The sequence below is a fragment of the Athene noctua genome, chromosome 2 (genome assembly GCF_965140245.1).
Source record: "Athene noctua chromosome 2, bAthNoc1.hap1.1, whole genome shotgun sequence".
NCBI lineage: Eukaryota > Metazoa > Chordata > Aves > Strigiformes > Strigidae > Athene > Athene noctua.
In genome coordinates, this window is record NC_134038.1 from 44,625,490 (window position 1) to 44,642,507 (window position 17,018).

The following is a 17,018-nucleotide window of genomic DNA, read 5'->3' on the forward strand; positions in this document are numbered from 1 at the left end:
TTCTCTAGTTTCAAACGACCAAAGGGGTGAAAAGTGCTAGGCTTCAGTTAGGAAAAGATAGAGGAAGGGGTGGGAGTGCCACAGACTGCCCACAGGCAAGGGGATAAACGCAGACAAGCCTTTTTAAAAAACATAATCATTGTCCTATCAAAACTTTGATGCATCCCACAGTAATGGTCTCTGAAATTGATGTAAAATTCATAAATATTTCAAAAGTACCAGAAGAAACAAAGTTATTGAATAGAAAAGTTATTCACACCTCAGCATTAGAGTATGTCTTCTCTGTTGGTCAGAACTGTGAATTAAAACTGTCTGTCTGGCTTAGAAGACTTGAATTGTATTTAATAGGGGATTCATATCCTTTTTGCTCAAAAAGCTCATAACGCATTTTAAATCTTATGGATTTTCTTTCTCTATATTTTTTACACACGTGCACACATAGCTACAGGAATTAAAATATCAGGAACATTTTCCACAAGTGGAAACAGTAAAAGTTGCCTGTGCAGTATGAGTAATCCTTAGAACCACCTGTTGGCTCTGTCAATACGCTGTCTATCTTTGTGTGGGTAGGTATTTGTAAACACCAGCCTTTGTCATTCCCAAATGGAATTAAAATTCAGAAAAAGCAGAGATTTGTCAATCTATTTTCAATAAAAACAAGTGCCTTCTCATTTACTTTTATTTTTTCTTTTTATTCTTCTTATTGTTCTACTGAACATCACACTCTAGGTTTTATGAATCCTAAAATAACTGTGAGAAGTATGTGTTCAGTTAACATTTGCACTAGTAGCTACAATCTTGTGAACATGAAATAATCACCTGTGTTTTGATAGCCACTCCTCTGTCATCACGGATAGACAGGTGTAAGTTTGCAGAAAGCACAAGCCTAGAACTGTAAAATAATTCATTCTTTCCTTCTTTTATTAACAGTTCAAGTGGACTCTATAGCGCAAGAGCTCAGGTAAGAACTCACATTGTTTATTTTTCAAGTTTTATTTTCTGATCATATTGATAAATTCATATCAGTGGTACTGCTGTAAAATAGAGAATCCAGCAAATGATGCATTATGTAGAGATTTATCATAGACCAGAGAAAAGGGTACATGATGCAGATGAAATTTTTAAATATACCAAAAATAAAAGCAAAATGTTAGCAATAATTATTCAAGCAAAATCAAAAGTAATGTAAAGTGGGCAGGATTCTGGTATGCTGTCTTTATCTTCAGCCTGTGTCAGGGCACACAACGAAAGAGTATACTTTCTGATCAGTCCTTAGTCTTCTTTTTCCTATAATAAGTATTATATTTCAACATCTGAACATTCTAAGAGATATTAACATTTATAAGTTTTTGTTAGATTTTTTTATAAAACTGGTAATCTCTGTAAACTATTATAAATTCTAAATGCACTAACAGCTCATTCTTCCTCAAGTACTCACTGAGGTTTCATATTTTATTGAAGAAGCAGAGAGTACTTTTAACATTTGCATAAAGCACAACAGTCCATTCAAACCCATAAATTGTACAAGGTTATTTCAGATCACAAATAATCTAGTAAAATTTTAACATTAGTACTTTTACTAATGTGCACCAACTCTGAGTAACTGGTCCAAGAGCTTAGAACAAATTCAGGAAAGACTGGAATATTTTTCAGTAACAAATCTTCAAAAAATAACATGTACCATCAAAGTTTTCTCTGGGACAAGATCACTCTTCATGTTCACCAAGGGAATATTTACATGTAGCTTCAAATTCCTAGAGATAATCGAAATTACATGGGCTACAGCTGCAATATAAATACTGAAAACATTTTTGCAAAAACTCAAGAGTTTTTCTTAACTTATTTTGCCTACACTTGTTTTTCATCACATGTTACTGAGCTGCTTTCTAAACCACAGCAGGCATCTGGAGTATGTGTTTGTGGGTTCATCCGTCTAGGGAACAGGAACATCATCATGTGATTTATTTGATCAATCAAAATGCCACTCTCTCTTAAAATATGATATGAGATATTTACAGGAAGTTATTTGCAGTGAAGACATACAATATTATAAAGTTTTGTTTTATAATACAACCAAGGAAATTATAAGCTGCTTAGAGATATTCCATGAACAGAAGTGGAGGCTAACTTTTGGGATAAATTATTCATGGTGAGTCACTCATTCAGCTCTACTGTGAATCTCATTTTTCTGTACAGCTTCAGTTTCCTGAGATTTAGTGCTTCTCCTTTTTCCTCTGTGCATCCCTAATTTATGCACCAGAAGGATGCATTAATCCAAAGAGGCAGTCATCCAAAAATGAGGATGGTCCATGTGTTCCTAAGAGAAAAATGTTTGAAAAATAGAGGATGTGCAAGTTTCTGCAACATCAGGGAAGCTGTAATTTATGCATTATCAATTACTATAGCTTTTCCCAAGCAATTTTGCTTTTCCCTGTGAAATACATGCTATCTTAGGAACTACTGTGTAACAGATTACTTTCTCTGTCAGAAGTGTTGACTACCTTTATAGGGAAACGTACATCGGTTTAAAACAGTGAGCTAAACAGCCAATAAAGCAATTGCCCAGCCCTTAACTTCGTATTTCTGATTTCTACAGTACCAGATTTCATACTGGGTGTTTCTGCAGTCAAGTGGCTTTACTGGCATACAAGTCAGGAGATCAACTTTTATGAATCTCTTTGTTTATGAAAAACTAGAGGAAGAGAGGCAGGGGCTGCCTTTTTAGAAATGTAGCCTACAAGCTGCATTGCTATTACTCATACCCATTTCATTGTGGAAAAACTATCAAACGTTCCTCAAGAATTAAAGACCAAAATACTCTGTTGTGTTCCCTGGATACAGATATTGGAACCACTGTCTTTGCTGACCAAGGTTCTAAATGATGTGTTGGCTGAGAAATTTAAATCCATGTTTAATTAATTTCCCCTTTTCCCCTGGCTTATCCTATCTGACAAAGCACTTTTGCACTCCTTATTGAGTTTCTGTTACAAAGTGCCTTGGGATACTTCTACATGAAAGGCACTACATAAGCTTACATGCTCATATTGTATTATTATTAGTTTCAAAACATTGATTGGTTCTAGAGCATTTGTTAGCCTCTTCTTATTCTGCAAGTTGTGTTTCACAAAAGTAGAGAATGAAATAAATAAAAAGCAAAACAAAGAGTTGCAATCACCGATTAGATTCAATAATGTATTTTCTCTTCTAAATTTCATGGGTTGCATCCTTGCTTAATGGAATTCAATGCCAAAAAAAGTCTATTGATTTCAAGAAAGCCAATATTTCACCCAGAAATCTGGTTAATGGTTTTGCTGTCATCCATCTTTGCCTGAGAAATAGGACCACCTTTCTGCATAAAAAGTACATTTTCAGAAAAACATCATGTTAAGGGCCAAGCCAGGTTTTAATTTTTTTCTGTTTAGGAAAATAACTAAAAATTCTCTTGTACTATACTGAGTTTTCAGAGGACAGGACTTTTCTTCCAGATACTGACCACCTATACACAACTCCTATTAAGTGTGAAAATTGCACGGATTTCATGTAATTATATGTCTGAAGGAATACCGAATTTCAATATCATATAAATGTCTTTATACATAAATATTATTAACACTGCTGTGTTATTAGTTCAGATTTGTAAGACTTTTATTTTTACTGTAAGTACCATATAAGTTGTAATTTTGAAGCATAATGTGCTAAAGTCCTTCAAAGCAGAACTGTTTCTCCTTCCAGTCTTATTTACTTATTAAAAACATAGTTTAATTTTTCATTTAGGACTGTAGTGCTGTGGTGATTTCATTGGTAGCTAAACTACCCACAGAAAGAGAGGAATCTTTTCTCACTACCTAAACATAGCAATACACGATATGTGGTAGAAGTGAGTGCTGAAGCCTGGAGATCTCTGTCCCATATATTCAGGTTTGAATCTGACACCTTTTGGGCATAACAGCTCTGTTGTATCCATCTTCTGCAAGAAGCAGAAAGAAGAGGTCTTCTCTTAGATGATTTAGTCATGGACCACTGAAAGGACCAGGACCCTTCAGCTGTGTTCAGGATTAGAATGAAATCCAAAGGGAAGTGAGGAATATTGGTGTGATGTATTCTCATTACTGTGTTCTATTTAACAGATGGGATACAGTACGATGAACCATCTGTAGGTTATGGAGTGGCATCTGGGTCAGACCAAGGAAGAGCAAATTGGATCGATCCAAGCATGGGATTACAAAAGCATAGATCAGTTTGGCTAAATCCATATGTGAATAGAAAAGCTACCTTTTTGGGGTTAAACACAGGTGAAACCGTCTTTCTTTCTTCTGTCACTAATGATTAATGAAGACTCCACAAGGCACTGGTGTTTCAAGTCATGGAGGACAGTCCTGCTCTTTGGTGGGAATAGTTACACTTCCCCTTACTCTCTGTAGTATTGGATCACTTCTTCAGAAAGACCATTTCTTCAAAAGTAAGGCAAGTTATTTTTTATCTGGAACTCTTGTTCCAGATGTTGTGAGACATTTTAGATATCCAGATAAGTTGAACTGCTCAGTGTGAATGTACAGAAATATGAATCTCCTGAATGTTTTAACAGAGAGAGAGGTAATAGAGCAGAGCTGTCTGGATGTCTCCTTCATAGAAGAAATAACTGAACCTTTCACCTTTTGTTGCTGTTTCTCAATTAGGAGGGTGAGAAACCAGCAAAGCAAGCCTGCAATCACTGGTACTGAAGTATTTCAGAAGGTTTATGTTATTAAAATGTATTCCTTATCTCTATCCAAAATGTTTAAGAGCTAGGTCTATATAAGTAGCAGTACCAACAGCATACTAAAAAGCATTTTGCTGACTGAAGTAGTTATTACTTATACTAAAATGCTGAATATTTTGCTGGTTTCCTCTAAGTACTGGTAGATGATATGTATCCAATTATATCTGAACTCTATTTTCAGACAGTAATGGAATGAAGGTAGACCATTTTGTAGATAGATGATTTGACCACTCAGGAAAATTTCATGGCAGGAAAGAAAAGGGCTGTGCAAGCCTAGCTGCATTTAGAAAGGAATGCTTCGTCGGTAACTCCTTTTCTGAGCTTCATAAAATAAACAGCTTTTACAGAAGTATTTGCATGAAAAGAAAGCAGTAGTCTGGTGGATGACCTGAGAAAGAGGAGAAAGCCATACTTAGATGACTGAAGAAGTGGGTACATGTACCAAAAGCACACAAAAAGACTCAAAGACATTCCTTGGTAAGAATTGAGATTATGATTGATTTGTGTAGCCATCACCTTCACAGTATTTTTATCCCATAGCACTGCTTAAAAGTGAGACAGAGATTGAGAAAACTGTTTGCTTCTACCTACATCTGGAAAAACTGTCAGGTTTGTCATTTGGGCTTGGCTTCTGTTTTCACAGGAGTTGGTCATAGACTGATTTTCTGGAAATTCCTGGGAAAAATCACATTGGTCATAATCCTGAATAAGGACATTTGGAATAGAACTGGATTCTTGCATTTCCTGGTGACTCATCTGTCTCCCACTGGCAGAGCGTGTGGGACCCTCACAGTCCTTAACATGGTTTGATGAAAAGAAGTGTGTCACTGAGTCCAAATAGACTTAGCAGTAAATACTAAATTAAGATGGTAAATAGTTATATCTACTGCCAGGATTTTTATCCTGATTCGGTGCCGACATGTCTGAGCTTGAAAAAAAACTATTTTAACAGAAGCATAGAATGGTTTGGGTTGGTAGGGACCTTTAAGATCATCTAGTTCTGATCTCCCTGCCATGGGCAGGGACACCTTCCACTAGATCAGGTTGCTCAAAGTCCCGTCCAGCCTGGCCTTGAACACTGCCAGGGAGGGGGCAGCCACAGCTTCTCTGGGCAACCTGTGCCAGTGTCTCACCACCCTCATAGAAAATAATTTCTTCCTTATTTGTAATCTAAATCTCCACTCATTTAATTTAAAACCATTACCCCCTCATCCCTCCCCATATTTCCTGCAGTCTCCCTTTAAGTACTGGAAGTTGCTATAAGGTCTCCCTGGAGCCTTCTCTTCTCCAGGCTGAACAACCCCAACTCTCTCAGCCTCTCCTCATAAGGGAGGTGCTCAAGCCCCCTGATTATCTTCATGACCCTTCTCTGGACCTGCCCCAGAGCAGGACACAGTACTTCAAGTTGGGTCTCACAAGAGTGGAGTAGAGGGGAAGAATCATCTCCTTCAACCTGCTGGCCACACTTCTTTTGATGCAGCCCAGGATATGTTTGTCTTTCTGGTCTGTGAGTGCACATTGCTGGCTCATATTCAGTTTTCCTTCCACTAATACTTTTTGCAATTAAAGACTGGTTGTTGACAGCATACATTCTCAGATCTCCTCCCCAGTATTCCCTATGATGGTAACTGGCTGGGATAGAGTTGTTCCACATTCTCATTTATATATTTCTCCATGACACATCTAGATTAGGAATTTCACCTGAGGCAAAGATCTGTATCATGCTGTTTCTATTGATATCTGATCTTCAATTAAACAGTGGGCATTAATCTTAAGAGTACCTATTCCCAAGGTCTGCTAACAGAATGATCAGTTAGGAGTATCTACTGCTTGCTCTCTATCTTGGAAAAGGAACTTCATCCCTGCCCGAGTCATTGTAGAAATAGAAATGGTTATGGGGCTTTGAAAATATTAACCTCTGCTTCTTACCCCATGATTTCTGGAGTAATCAAGTCTGTCATGTTGTCATCAATCACACTTTTCTAGACTCCCAGTAAATCTTATTAGTTTCTTGTTATTTTCTGACAACACTGTTAGGTTCTTAAAGAATTAGGCTGGGGTGTTAGTCAGTACTCTCCTTAAAGAATCTGTGGAAATCTACATTTTTTTAATTGATGTTTCATAGAAAACATTGAACAGTCAAACATAAACACTGAACAATCAGTACATGGTGCAGTTTATTGTGAGGCAAAGGTAAGTATACTCTGGTAACAAAACTGATAAAACTAATAAAGTGCTAGAATTCACCTATCCTTATTATTATATCCTGTATGTCAACCATTCTCATTATAACTAATAAAACAAGCATTAACATAAATTGTAATGGCAATCAAATTTATAGGTCTGTTGAGTCTACATTCCTCCCTTGTTTCCTCCTTCATTTTCCATTCCTCCTCTAATTAGCCTTCAAACTGTGAAATCTACAGTGATGTCATGCCTCCTCTCCCTTTGCTCTGCCTCTCCCTTTCCTCTCCTCTTCTCCTCTCTCTTTCCTGGAGCTCTAATTAGTTGATGGACCTCAAGCTTTTTGTCTTTTTTGTAGTCTGATATGCTTTCATACTTCAGAAACAGGTTGTTCTTTTGGTACTGTTAAACCCATAAATAAGAAACAGTAAACAAGAAACAAATAAACATGGAAATAAATTCAAAATTCAAAAATTTTCCACCTCAACTTTTCTACTTTCAAACATTCATGTGAGTGGGTTAAGTCTTGTGTAAAATGTTTGGAACTGGTATACAGAGAATAGCAAATAAAAGAGGTTTTTTTCTATTAAAATATCTTTCTTTGAAAGAGATTCTAAAAGTTAATAACAACTTTCCTTCTTAAAAACATTTTAATTGTTTCTGTGAAGAGAAATAATACGATATAGTTCTGTGTGACCACAAGTAATTACTTTAACATTTTGTATGTAACCCTGAGGTTGACAATTATTTTACTCAACTATTTGGTGAACTGTTCTGAATAACCACTAAGATGGTTGAAATAGGATCTGCGTCTCATACTCGTTTCGAGACACCTGTGGTTGGAGTTGTTAATTGCAATTAACCATTTGCCTAATTCCTGTAGGTATTAAGACCTTTTGATCTATGCACTGTGACCTCTATTTTTTCCTCCTGGATTTATTTAGAATATGTAAAAGCTGTATTTCTTGTTAGTTTGCTTCAGCTGATGCTTCATATGCATTTGCTTTATAGGTGACTTTTATAGTTTTCTTCAATAACAAATGTGTTAGATAAGTTTCCAGCATATTATAGGTCTCTTTTAATACTTGTGTTCATTTCTAGCCAACACCTGCAGTCTTAGTGTCTCTTTTCTCTTTGTTATGTTATTTGATTGTGGTTTTGCAATTTTTCTACTTAAAGCCTCCATTTAGTATAAAAAAGCCTCAATGATTAATTAGTTTCAATGTATGCTTTTCTGTAATAGCTTTATAATATATGTCAAATCCACATCACTTTAATTGTGGCTGCTGGGCTGGCAAATAGTTACTTTTCAGGTTTTCTCTACCTGAGACCCTGTTGCATCTTAGAATGCTACTGGCCCTGAACTAAAACTTGGACATTGTTTAATACATTACAGGAGTTGTTGTCTTCCCCATCACAACTGTCTTCATCAGCACACAGTAAATGTTATTCTCCCAACCCTATACAGGAGTTTAGAGTTACACGTGTCTTAATGCCTTCTGCTGTGTGACAGAATGTATCAGAACATTATAACCCCAAATGGTGATTTCCTCTTATGGCAGATCTTTTCTCTGTAGATGACCACAAGCCATATAGAGATTGAAATGCCAACCGGTGACTTCTGCCTCATATATATCAATCATGAGTTAAATATTATGGCCAGCTAAATTGCTCTGTCTGACTGATGTCAAGGGTGGATTCAGCCAAGCAAAAGCAAGCCAAAACAGACTGTGGACAGCCTGGAGATAGCAAGGAAAAGAAAAGAATGCAGCCATGGGACCTCCTTCTACATTAAAGGGAGGTACTGGCTCCTAACAATCAATTGCTTACAGTCACATTGTCTGTTGTAAAAAAACAAAAAAAAAGTTTATCTTCTTTACGTCTTCTCTAACCAGTCTGAAGTTACCAGTATGCTTTTTATTTAATCATTTACTGGCATTAGCAGACTGACCACTCACATGCAAGGCTTGCTGGATGCAAAGGTTATGTGGATGATCTGTAGATTTGCCTAGAAACTTAATCCATTCTAAGCCAAATTCTTGGCTTGGGTCCCACTGGAATTTATTGACCTACTGAACCTGGACAGATTGAGCGAGTAAATGAAAAAGAGGCTAGTGAGGCTAGATTTGGCCCAGATCTTGGGCATTCATTCATATTACTGAGTTTAAGATCTTCTTGAGCTCCACACAATAAAATTTGTTTCCTTCAAACTGTCTTTTACTAAAAATAACTTACCTGTTAGATAGGGTTCAAATATATAACACTAGCCATATAGAGTTCTTGATCTATGAGCTATAGAATGGCACCATGAAGAAGTCATCCATTTCATTAATATAGTATTTCAATTAGAGGGTTTATATACATTTTTTTTAAAAATGATCTGAATATCCTTATGATCCTACAAGCTTGTGAACTGAAAACAAGAAAACCAGAGAAGAGAATTTAAATCTGTCCTTCTCTAAGTTGCCTTTCTTGTGGTGAGAACCCTGCTAAAACGGTAAATTAGAGTTAACAAAAAAAAAAAAAAAAAAGAGCTATCTAAAAAAAAAAGTCATTTCATGAGCCAATTGCAGCCTGAAATCATTGTCCTTTAGCCTCAGGCATCACAGTGAGCTTGAGGCATGGGTAGATTTCACCATAATGGCATGCCTTTTCCTGTGTTATTGCTGACTTACCATTGCTCCACTCTTTTTACGTGTTTCTTTTTATTTGCTCAATCATTTCACAGTCCAGTTGTTCTTTTTGGTCAGGTGGCCTATAACATTTAGTTTACTGTCTGAAACATCTCCAGGCTCAGTACATAATGACTCAACACCATTATCCATTTCTCCCCAGCCTCTTCTTATGGGGGCTAATAAATCCTCTTTCACCAACAAGGCTATGGCAGCTCCTTTGGTTTTCTTATATGTCTTTTTAAAATAAAATATATCTTTTAATATCATGCTCCAGCCAGCTTTCAGTTATGATACCATATTTTCTCAACATTATTATCTGTCCAGTTCTGTTCCTTTTTTCCTAGCTAAACCTTTCATTTGTGTATATAGACAGACACTTTAATACCCCAAGTTAGTGAGCTGATTTTGCTCTATATTAGTGTTCATAAATATGAATTTCCCTTTTATCTTTCTTCCCATCTGTACCCCATGTGCGTTCCTTTCATCTTGATTCGGCCCTGGACTGAACTTCTCACAACTCCGACATTTTGGAAAAACAGCATTGCCCATGTATGGCAGTAAACTTTTCTATTTGTAGAAGGCCCTTTAATCCTGCAATGATTGTTACAGTACACAGGAAAAGCCCCTGTCCCTTTCACAGATACAACTTGTAAGCCAAGTGTATAGGTTTGTTAGAAAGGGGTGAAATGCATTTTTTTGTATTGTGTGTGATGTTAAAAAATGAGGAACATTCAGAGATTGTCTTTAATAATCATTGGAGTAAGTCATGCTAGTTCTAAACTTCTATTACAGCCAATTCACCAGGTCTAAATGACAATTTTTTGGACACATTTTTTTGGTTTAAATTCTTACCATTTCAATGCTTTAAAATGTTGATGGAAGGAAATTACTTTTACCTGATGAATTCTCTCCCAAATATTTTTTCAGGAATTCCAAGCTGGAGCTATTTACCAGATTATTTTTCATCACCTAGGCTGAATCGGTGAAATAGAGCACACTCAGTCATGGAGTTCAAATGTTATAGATTGTCTAAAAGTTACTGTGGCTTGACTTACTTTGCAAAATACAAGAAGTCATTAATGTCAATAACTCTGACTCTAGATTAACAACCAGGGTAATTAATGTTTAGTTTCTTGTCAGTGATGAGAACACAGGGGTCTGTTCAGGACTAGGTCCTTTTCAGGAATAGCCTGAAAAATTTAATCTGTAAAAACTCACATCAGAGTCCTGTTAACACATGACCTTTTTTAATATTTTCACATAAAGCCATACGTTTTCATCAGCATAATGTTTGAATATATTTTAATACTTATAAGAACTATTTAAAAGAATTAGGAAGAATTTGTTGTGGGTTTTTTTTTCTGGTTGAACTCAGCCTTAAACTATCAGTGAGCTGTAACTCGTACCTTGATTATGATCTTCTCGGTTGCACAGTCTTACTCTTTGAAGTTCTTCAGCTAGTCTGTGTTGCCACCTATAATTTGTAAAACAAGCAGTTGCTTCTGGATATGTGCAATTTCCCCACACCTGACAACTTCAAATATTTGTCACTTTTACTTTTTTAGGTATGTAGAATGGTCATTTCAATTAACCCACACTCCAATGTGTTCCTCTATTCAGGGAGAAATTAATGGACATACAAAACTTCTGTAAGCATACTTTCATATCCCATTGAGTAGAACAATGTTTGGAAATGGGAAGTGCTTTTCAGGATGAAGCATCAGAATTTCTGCAGAATGTATGTAGTCCATACAGCCGACAAGATACAAGGTATTATCAAACTCCCAGATCTTTCTAAGAATGAGACTTGAAGGGTACAGAGACAGGATGAAGTCATTAGAGCCTCCTCTTGAGCTGCCATTTTTATTGATGTAAAACATGTCATCAAGTATCTTCCTTAAAAAAAAAAAAAAAAAAAAAAAAAAAAAAGGGATTGATCAAGAAGTCCTTATTCATTACGCAAGTCATTTTCTTTACATCCTTTGATAGACTTTACTTAGTTTTACATCTAGCACCTATATGGATTTTAGAACAGAATGCAGTAAACAGAACTAAAGTTTATTTGCCCTTTTTCCAAAGATATAAACCTTATAGATTTTGTACTCTAGTATTCATGCTAGTGATGCAATTTACTGTCTTTCTTTTAGGAAATATTCCCTCTCTATGTATAAAGTCCATGACTAATCCATGTCTCTTAAAAGAAGTTTCTATATAGTTTTCTGAATCCAGGATTTGTCTTTGTATATAGTCAGAATATATCAGTTCTTTCATACTCAGTAAGCTATTTCATGGCATTGGAAACACCATCCTAGGCCTTGGATGTTGAATATTTCTTACGTATGATGACTGATGATGTGAATTTTTAGTATTTCTGTGGACACTGCAGCTTCTGGCTATGATGAGTCAGTGTGTTAATAACATCTTTGTGTCCTCACTTTTAGAGTAATCTGAGCTGAGAACACTAACACTCTTGCTTCCATTGAGCTATAAAATTTACATGCACCTTTGCAAACACGAGGGTCAGTTAAGGAAAGGAACATTAATCTCACTGTCTTAACCTGAAGACAAAGTAAACAATTGAGTGATAATCACTCTCCACCTTCCCCCCCAACCACTGTTCATCCGAAACTGCTGTAATTAACAGCAGTCATTTGGGTTTTCAATGGCAGTGATCAGACTAGCAACTCTTTCTTTGGATTCACATTCCAGCTCCTTTCATGAACCTCAGGCATTCATGGTTGATGTAAACAATAACATCAATGTCATTTCAACGGACATGAGATTCATACTAGGAGCGCATCATCCTCTTTCTGTATCCAGTGCTAGTAATTTCTCCTCTTCGTCAGTTTGTGAGGAGCTCAGGATTTTTGTGTGATTTTGGGGGATCTGATTCTTTCAGCTATGACCTAAAGCTTTGGAAACCATTGTGCTAGATGGTTAGACAGAATCCAGTTCGTCTGTTTCTTAAAGAACAAACATACATAGAAGAGGACTAAAGTGGGGAGACGTTAAGAATTTTTGTTCGGTTTAGGTGTCTCTTATTCAGTGCAGTCCTAAAATTCTTAGTAGAAAGCCTCACCATGACAGACATTTGTAAACTACCAGTTTATCTGTGAATGGCAAGTGTCCCTGAATTTTCAGACGCCAACTTTTCTCTCCTGTAAGGAAAATGTAGTGTTTGACTTACACAGTGTCCTACGGTATCTGCAAGTTTGTGAGTAAAATCCAATCAAGGTCTAAAGCAGCAGGCAATGTCTTTACTCACAGTATGATTAAGGAGTAGTTAGGCTAACTTTCTTTTAACTACTGGTGTGAAGTTAAATGATTCTTCAGATCAGAAGATTATGTCTCCTTTATCTGTAATTCAATAACAATTTTGTAGTAATAGTTAAGCAAACAGTCAAAAGGCAACTCAGGCTTAGAATTATTTTCTGTGCAAACTAAAATGCTTCACTAATTATTCCTGCACAAAATCACATGACGAGTGGGCTCCTTAAATAGCATTAAACAATAAATGTACCTGCTTTGATATTCAAAGACTTTTATTTTCTCTCTTGAAGTTAAGGAGAGTACATGAGATGCGGTGTGTTCTGTTCTTATTATTTTATATGGCATCCATTACTGGCATTAGTAAACACCAGTTGTCAGGCTGAACGTACCCATGGTTTAACCCACTATGGCAATTCTTAGCTCTGTTATCATGCTTTACCAACTGGCAGTCTGCTGTGAATAAGAGAAAAATCCCCAGAGATCTGGAAGTCCTGCCAACAGATTAACAAAAAATTCTTGCTGGCTACTAAGTGGTTAAAGGTCGGGTTAAAGGCTTGACAAGCACATTACTTAGATGAACCAATTACAAAAAAAAAAAAAAAAAAAAAGCAAGCATGACAATTTTCAGCAGTAGGAAAAGCTGTATGTGGTTAGGGACTGCTTAAAAACTCATCTGAGGCATTGCTTTGTGGTGGGGAGCCAATGCACTGTTCAGCCTGTATACTACCAGTGTCTGCCCACACCGTTCAAGATATATTCTGAGTGGAAATAAAGGAAAGAGAAGAACCTAGTAAATACATTTTTTAAAGTATTTAGGTATGAAATACATATTGAAGATTTATCATGGAGTTTTTTCCAGCACATGCAACTAGGTTTTATATGTCTCAGATTTTAACCATCTTGGCTCACTCTATGATAAATGTCACAAGACTGCTTTTGGTAACAGAGTCATTGACTAAAATAATAATAATAATAAAGTCTTCTCATTATATATAGTACTAAAATGATTTATTATTCATAAAATTTAAGTACAGTTAAATTGGGGGAAAAAATGTATTGGCTTTAGGCTCATAACAAAAAGAGCTTCTCCTTGTTTTATGAGCCTCAGATTACCAAATAACCTTGACAGCTGAATCAGTGTTCCATGACAACAAGCAGGCCATTGATAAATAGCAACAAAACTATTAGACGTTGAATTTATGAGATGAGTAATAGAGAAGCTAAATTATAGGTTTACCATTTGACAAACTACAGCTTGACAAATCTGTGCTAACGTGTGTGTATATGTGTGAATGTAGACAAGCAAAAGAGAGACATGAAACTTTTTAAGACAAAGGTGAAATCATCATGTATGTTACAAAGGCATAAATACATTCTTTTCAAAGCCATTAAATTCCCAATGTCGTTATCAAACACTTTACAAATCATGTGTAAGTACTTGAAAAAGCTACAATTTGTGAAGGGTTTTTTCTGGTTTTATTTTCATTTTTACTTTTAGGCATTGTAAGGTAGAAAAGAAGAATTGCTGGTACATGCTTTAAACTGGCTCTTGGAAACTAATAGATTCCAGTTAAAACTCAAAAAGGAGCAGTTTAAAGTCACCAGTGAAAACAAGCATATATTCTGTTGGAGTTGAAAAATCTCTTTCTGGCATACAGAGAGCAATTTGCACTTCTTAGGAAAGAAGCAACAACTGCATTTTGTCATCTTCCTGTAATCAGAGTGGAAGGTTTCTGGAATTATTTTACTTAACGTTGAATCTCATGTATTCACTTATTTGAAAATGATAGGAACTATAGAGGAAATCTGGGTAAGTGGCTGCTTGTGTACAGAAAAGGATAAGGACAAGCTAATGGATCAGTCTTTCACAGAGGACAAACTTTCTAACATGAGCAACGTGCTTCCAGACAGATTTGTGGGCCTCCTGTCCTGACACTGATGCTGCAGCTTTTCATTTACCACTGTAAACTCTGGTGGCTACAGTCAAGTGGGATTCTTGTGCTCTCATTTCCCAGAGCAGATCTGCAGGTGGCAGGTGGCAATAGTACCCCAGCCCTGGTCTTGACTGTGGTCTGCTATCCGAGTTTGACTCTCTTTCAGAGTTGTGGTGAAAAAACAACACGTTTAATAGCTGTTATGCCAGCCCACAGTGGTGAGCTTGTAACATATTGTTGCTAGAAAAAGATTGTACTTAGTGAGCAAGAATACAGAAATCAATTTAATGGCTTACTATGTTTTCCCTTAACTTGACTAGAAGATACACAATAGTCAAATTACAGGATTAAAGTTGAAGAGCTAGATGAAGTTCTGTGACCTGTATTGCACAGGAGGGCATACTAGATGATCTAATTGGATCTTCTGTTCTAAAAATCTATTAATTATGCTTGTGTAAGAAACAGCTGTAGCATTGTCAAAGGGGAATTAAACACTGGAGATTCATCGTGTCCTAAACACTCTCACAGTAGCTACTGGAGGTAAACTTGAATCTTGACAAATAAATGAGAAAAATCAAAAGTAAACCTAATGAAGGTTATGCTTGACAAAAACAATTGTGTGAAGGGTTTTCAAACATTTGTCATTTATTCATTTTTCCTGAAAAAATATGAATGGTATGAATTGCCATTCACAAATATAAATTAAGAGACTCTTGACTGTATTTTCTTAGAAATAAATTATGCATATTTGTCCACACTAGATCCATGATGTCTGATGTCTGTTATATGGGCATCATTTATAAGGGGATGCTTATACTGATGTGATTCTGACCTTTAATATGATATTGATGTTATCCTCTATTCATAAACAGAGAAATAACACAGAAGTCATAATATATTCAATGACAGCAGGTGCTTAGGATCCAGTATTCCTGATGCCCATAGCATTTCAGCTTTCAGAAGATCAAGAATATCCACTGTGTTTAAGATGCATATGGTAGAATTTTAACATTCTTCCTAAAATGCAGATCTTCATATTTCCATGTCCTTCATGTTTGCAATGATGGATTGCCAAAAAGGTGCTTGGCCAAAAATGGGTATTTTTTTTTTTTAACAAATATCTCAAGTTGGTCATATGCTTTCATCCAAAACAATCAGAACCTGAGCCAATTTAGTGCACATAAAATACCTTGGAAGGATTAATTTATGCCGTTGAGCTTGTAATATGTGTAACCAATAAGAGTTCTCTGCATACACAGATTTTTTGCAAATCTCGCAGCTAAGACAGTGAGCCAAATGCAAAATCCAACACTTAAGGGCATCATGTAGATTTGTAATGCACCCTGAGGGTGCCTAAGGTCGAGAAACCATTGAGTGGATTACACAGATTCATATATGTAGCTTTTTCATCTCTGACAGATATAATATGAGCACTATTATTCATACTACATAAATTTCTTAGAATACTGTGTGTGAGAGGACAATGAAATCATGTCAAATCACCTACACAAAAAGTTATTAAAAAAAGAGGGTTGAAGGTTCAAGCCTCTTGACAGAAAGTGTCATATGATGGTAACACCTATATGCCATGCAAATCAGCTACATGGAAGCAAAGGTTTTGCTAAATATCTGTAGAAGCAAATAAATATGCAGAGCAATACATAGATCTTATAGGAGCTGAGAGAATTGTATCAAACCTAATAAAATCTTCCTCTTTAAAATACTGCCCTCTCTTCTTATGTCGGTCATCTGAAAGTTAGGCATCTAGACTGGGTAAGGCCTTTCCCCAGGGGATAACTCACCGTGTTTATCAGATAGATCTAGTTTTAAGTGGGATACATTGCCCTCTGGAGGAGCCTTTTCCCAGAGTCTACACAGAGGCCTGAGAAGAGCTTAAACTAGGCATTTATGGCTGAAAGTAATAAAATGAAACCAATGCTTGGGACTGATATTGAAAGAAGGACCTGTATTACAAAATGTTCTGAAGGTACAATGTGTTTCACACAGGTTTTATGCTGTTGAACTCAAGGTGCATGACTGAATATCCATACGGATGTAAAAGTAGTAGAGCCAAAGTCTCAGGATGTTTTGGTAAAACTGGTGATATATTTTCCCCTTTAGCTGTTTGTCTGGATTAGCAATCCAGACTAAAATTTTGTTCATCCTTTCCTGGATGTATTTATTTTAGTACCAAGC

At 36.2% G+C, this 17,018-nt stretch overlaps 1 protein-coding gene across 8 annotated transcripts in view; it reads left to right on the forward strand.

Moving 5' to 3' along the window:
• Positions 1-17,018, forward strand: part of ST18 (ST18 C2H2C-type zinc finger transcription factor) — a 170,424-nt gene that overhangs the window by 101,485 nt on the left and 51,921 nt on the right. For all 8 annotated transcript variants that reach the window (XM_074898970.1, XM_074898969.1, XM_074898964.1 and 5 more), the window contains one exon: positions 931-961. In XM_074898970.1, coding sequence (XP_074755071.1) covers positions 931-961 — 31 coding nt within the window. The remainder of the gene's footprint in view (positions 1-930; positions 962-17,018) is intronic.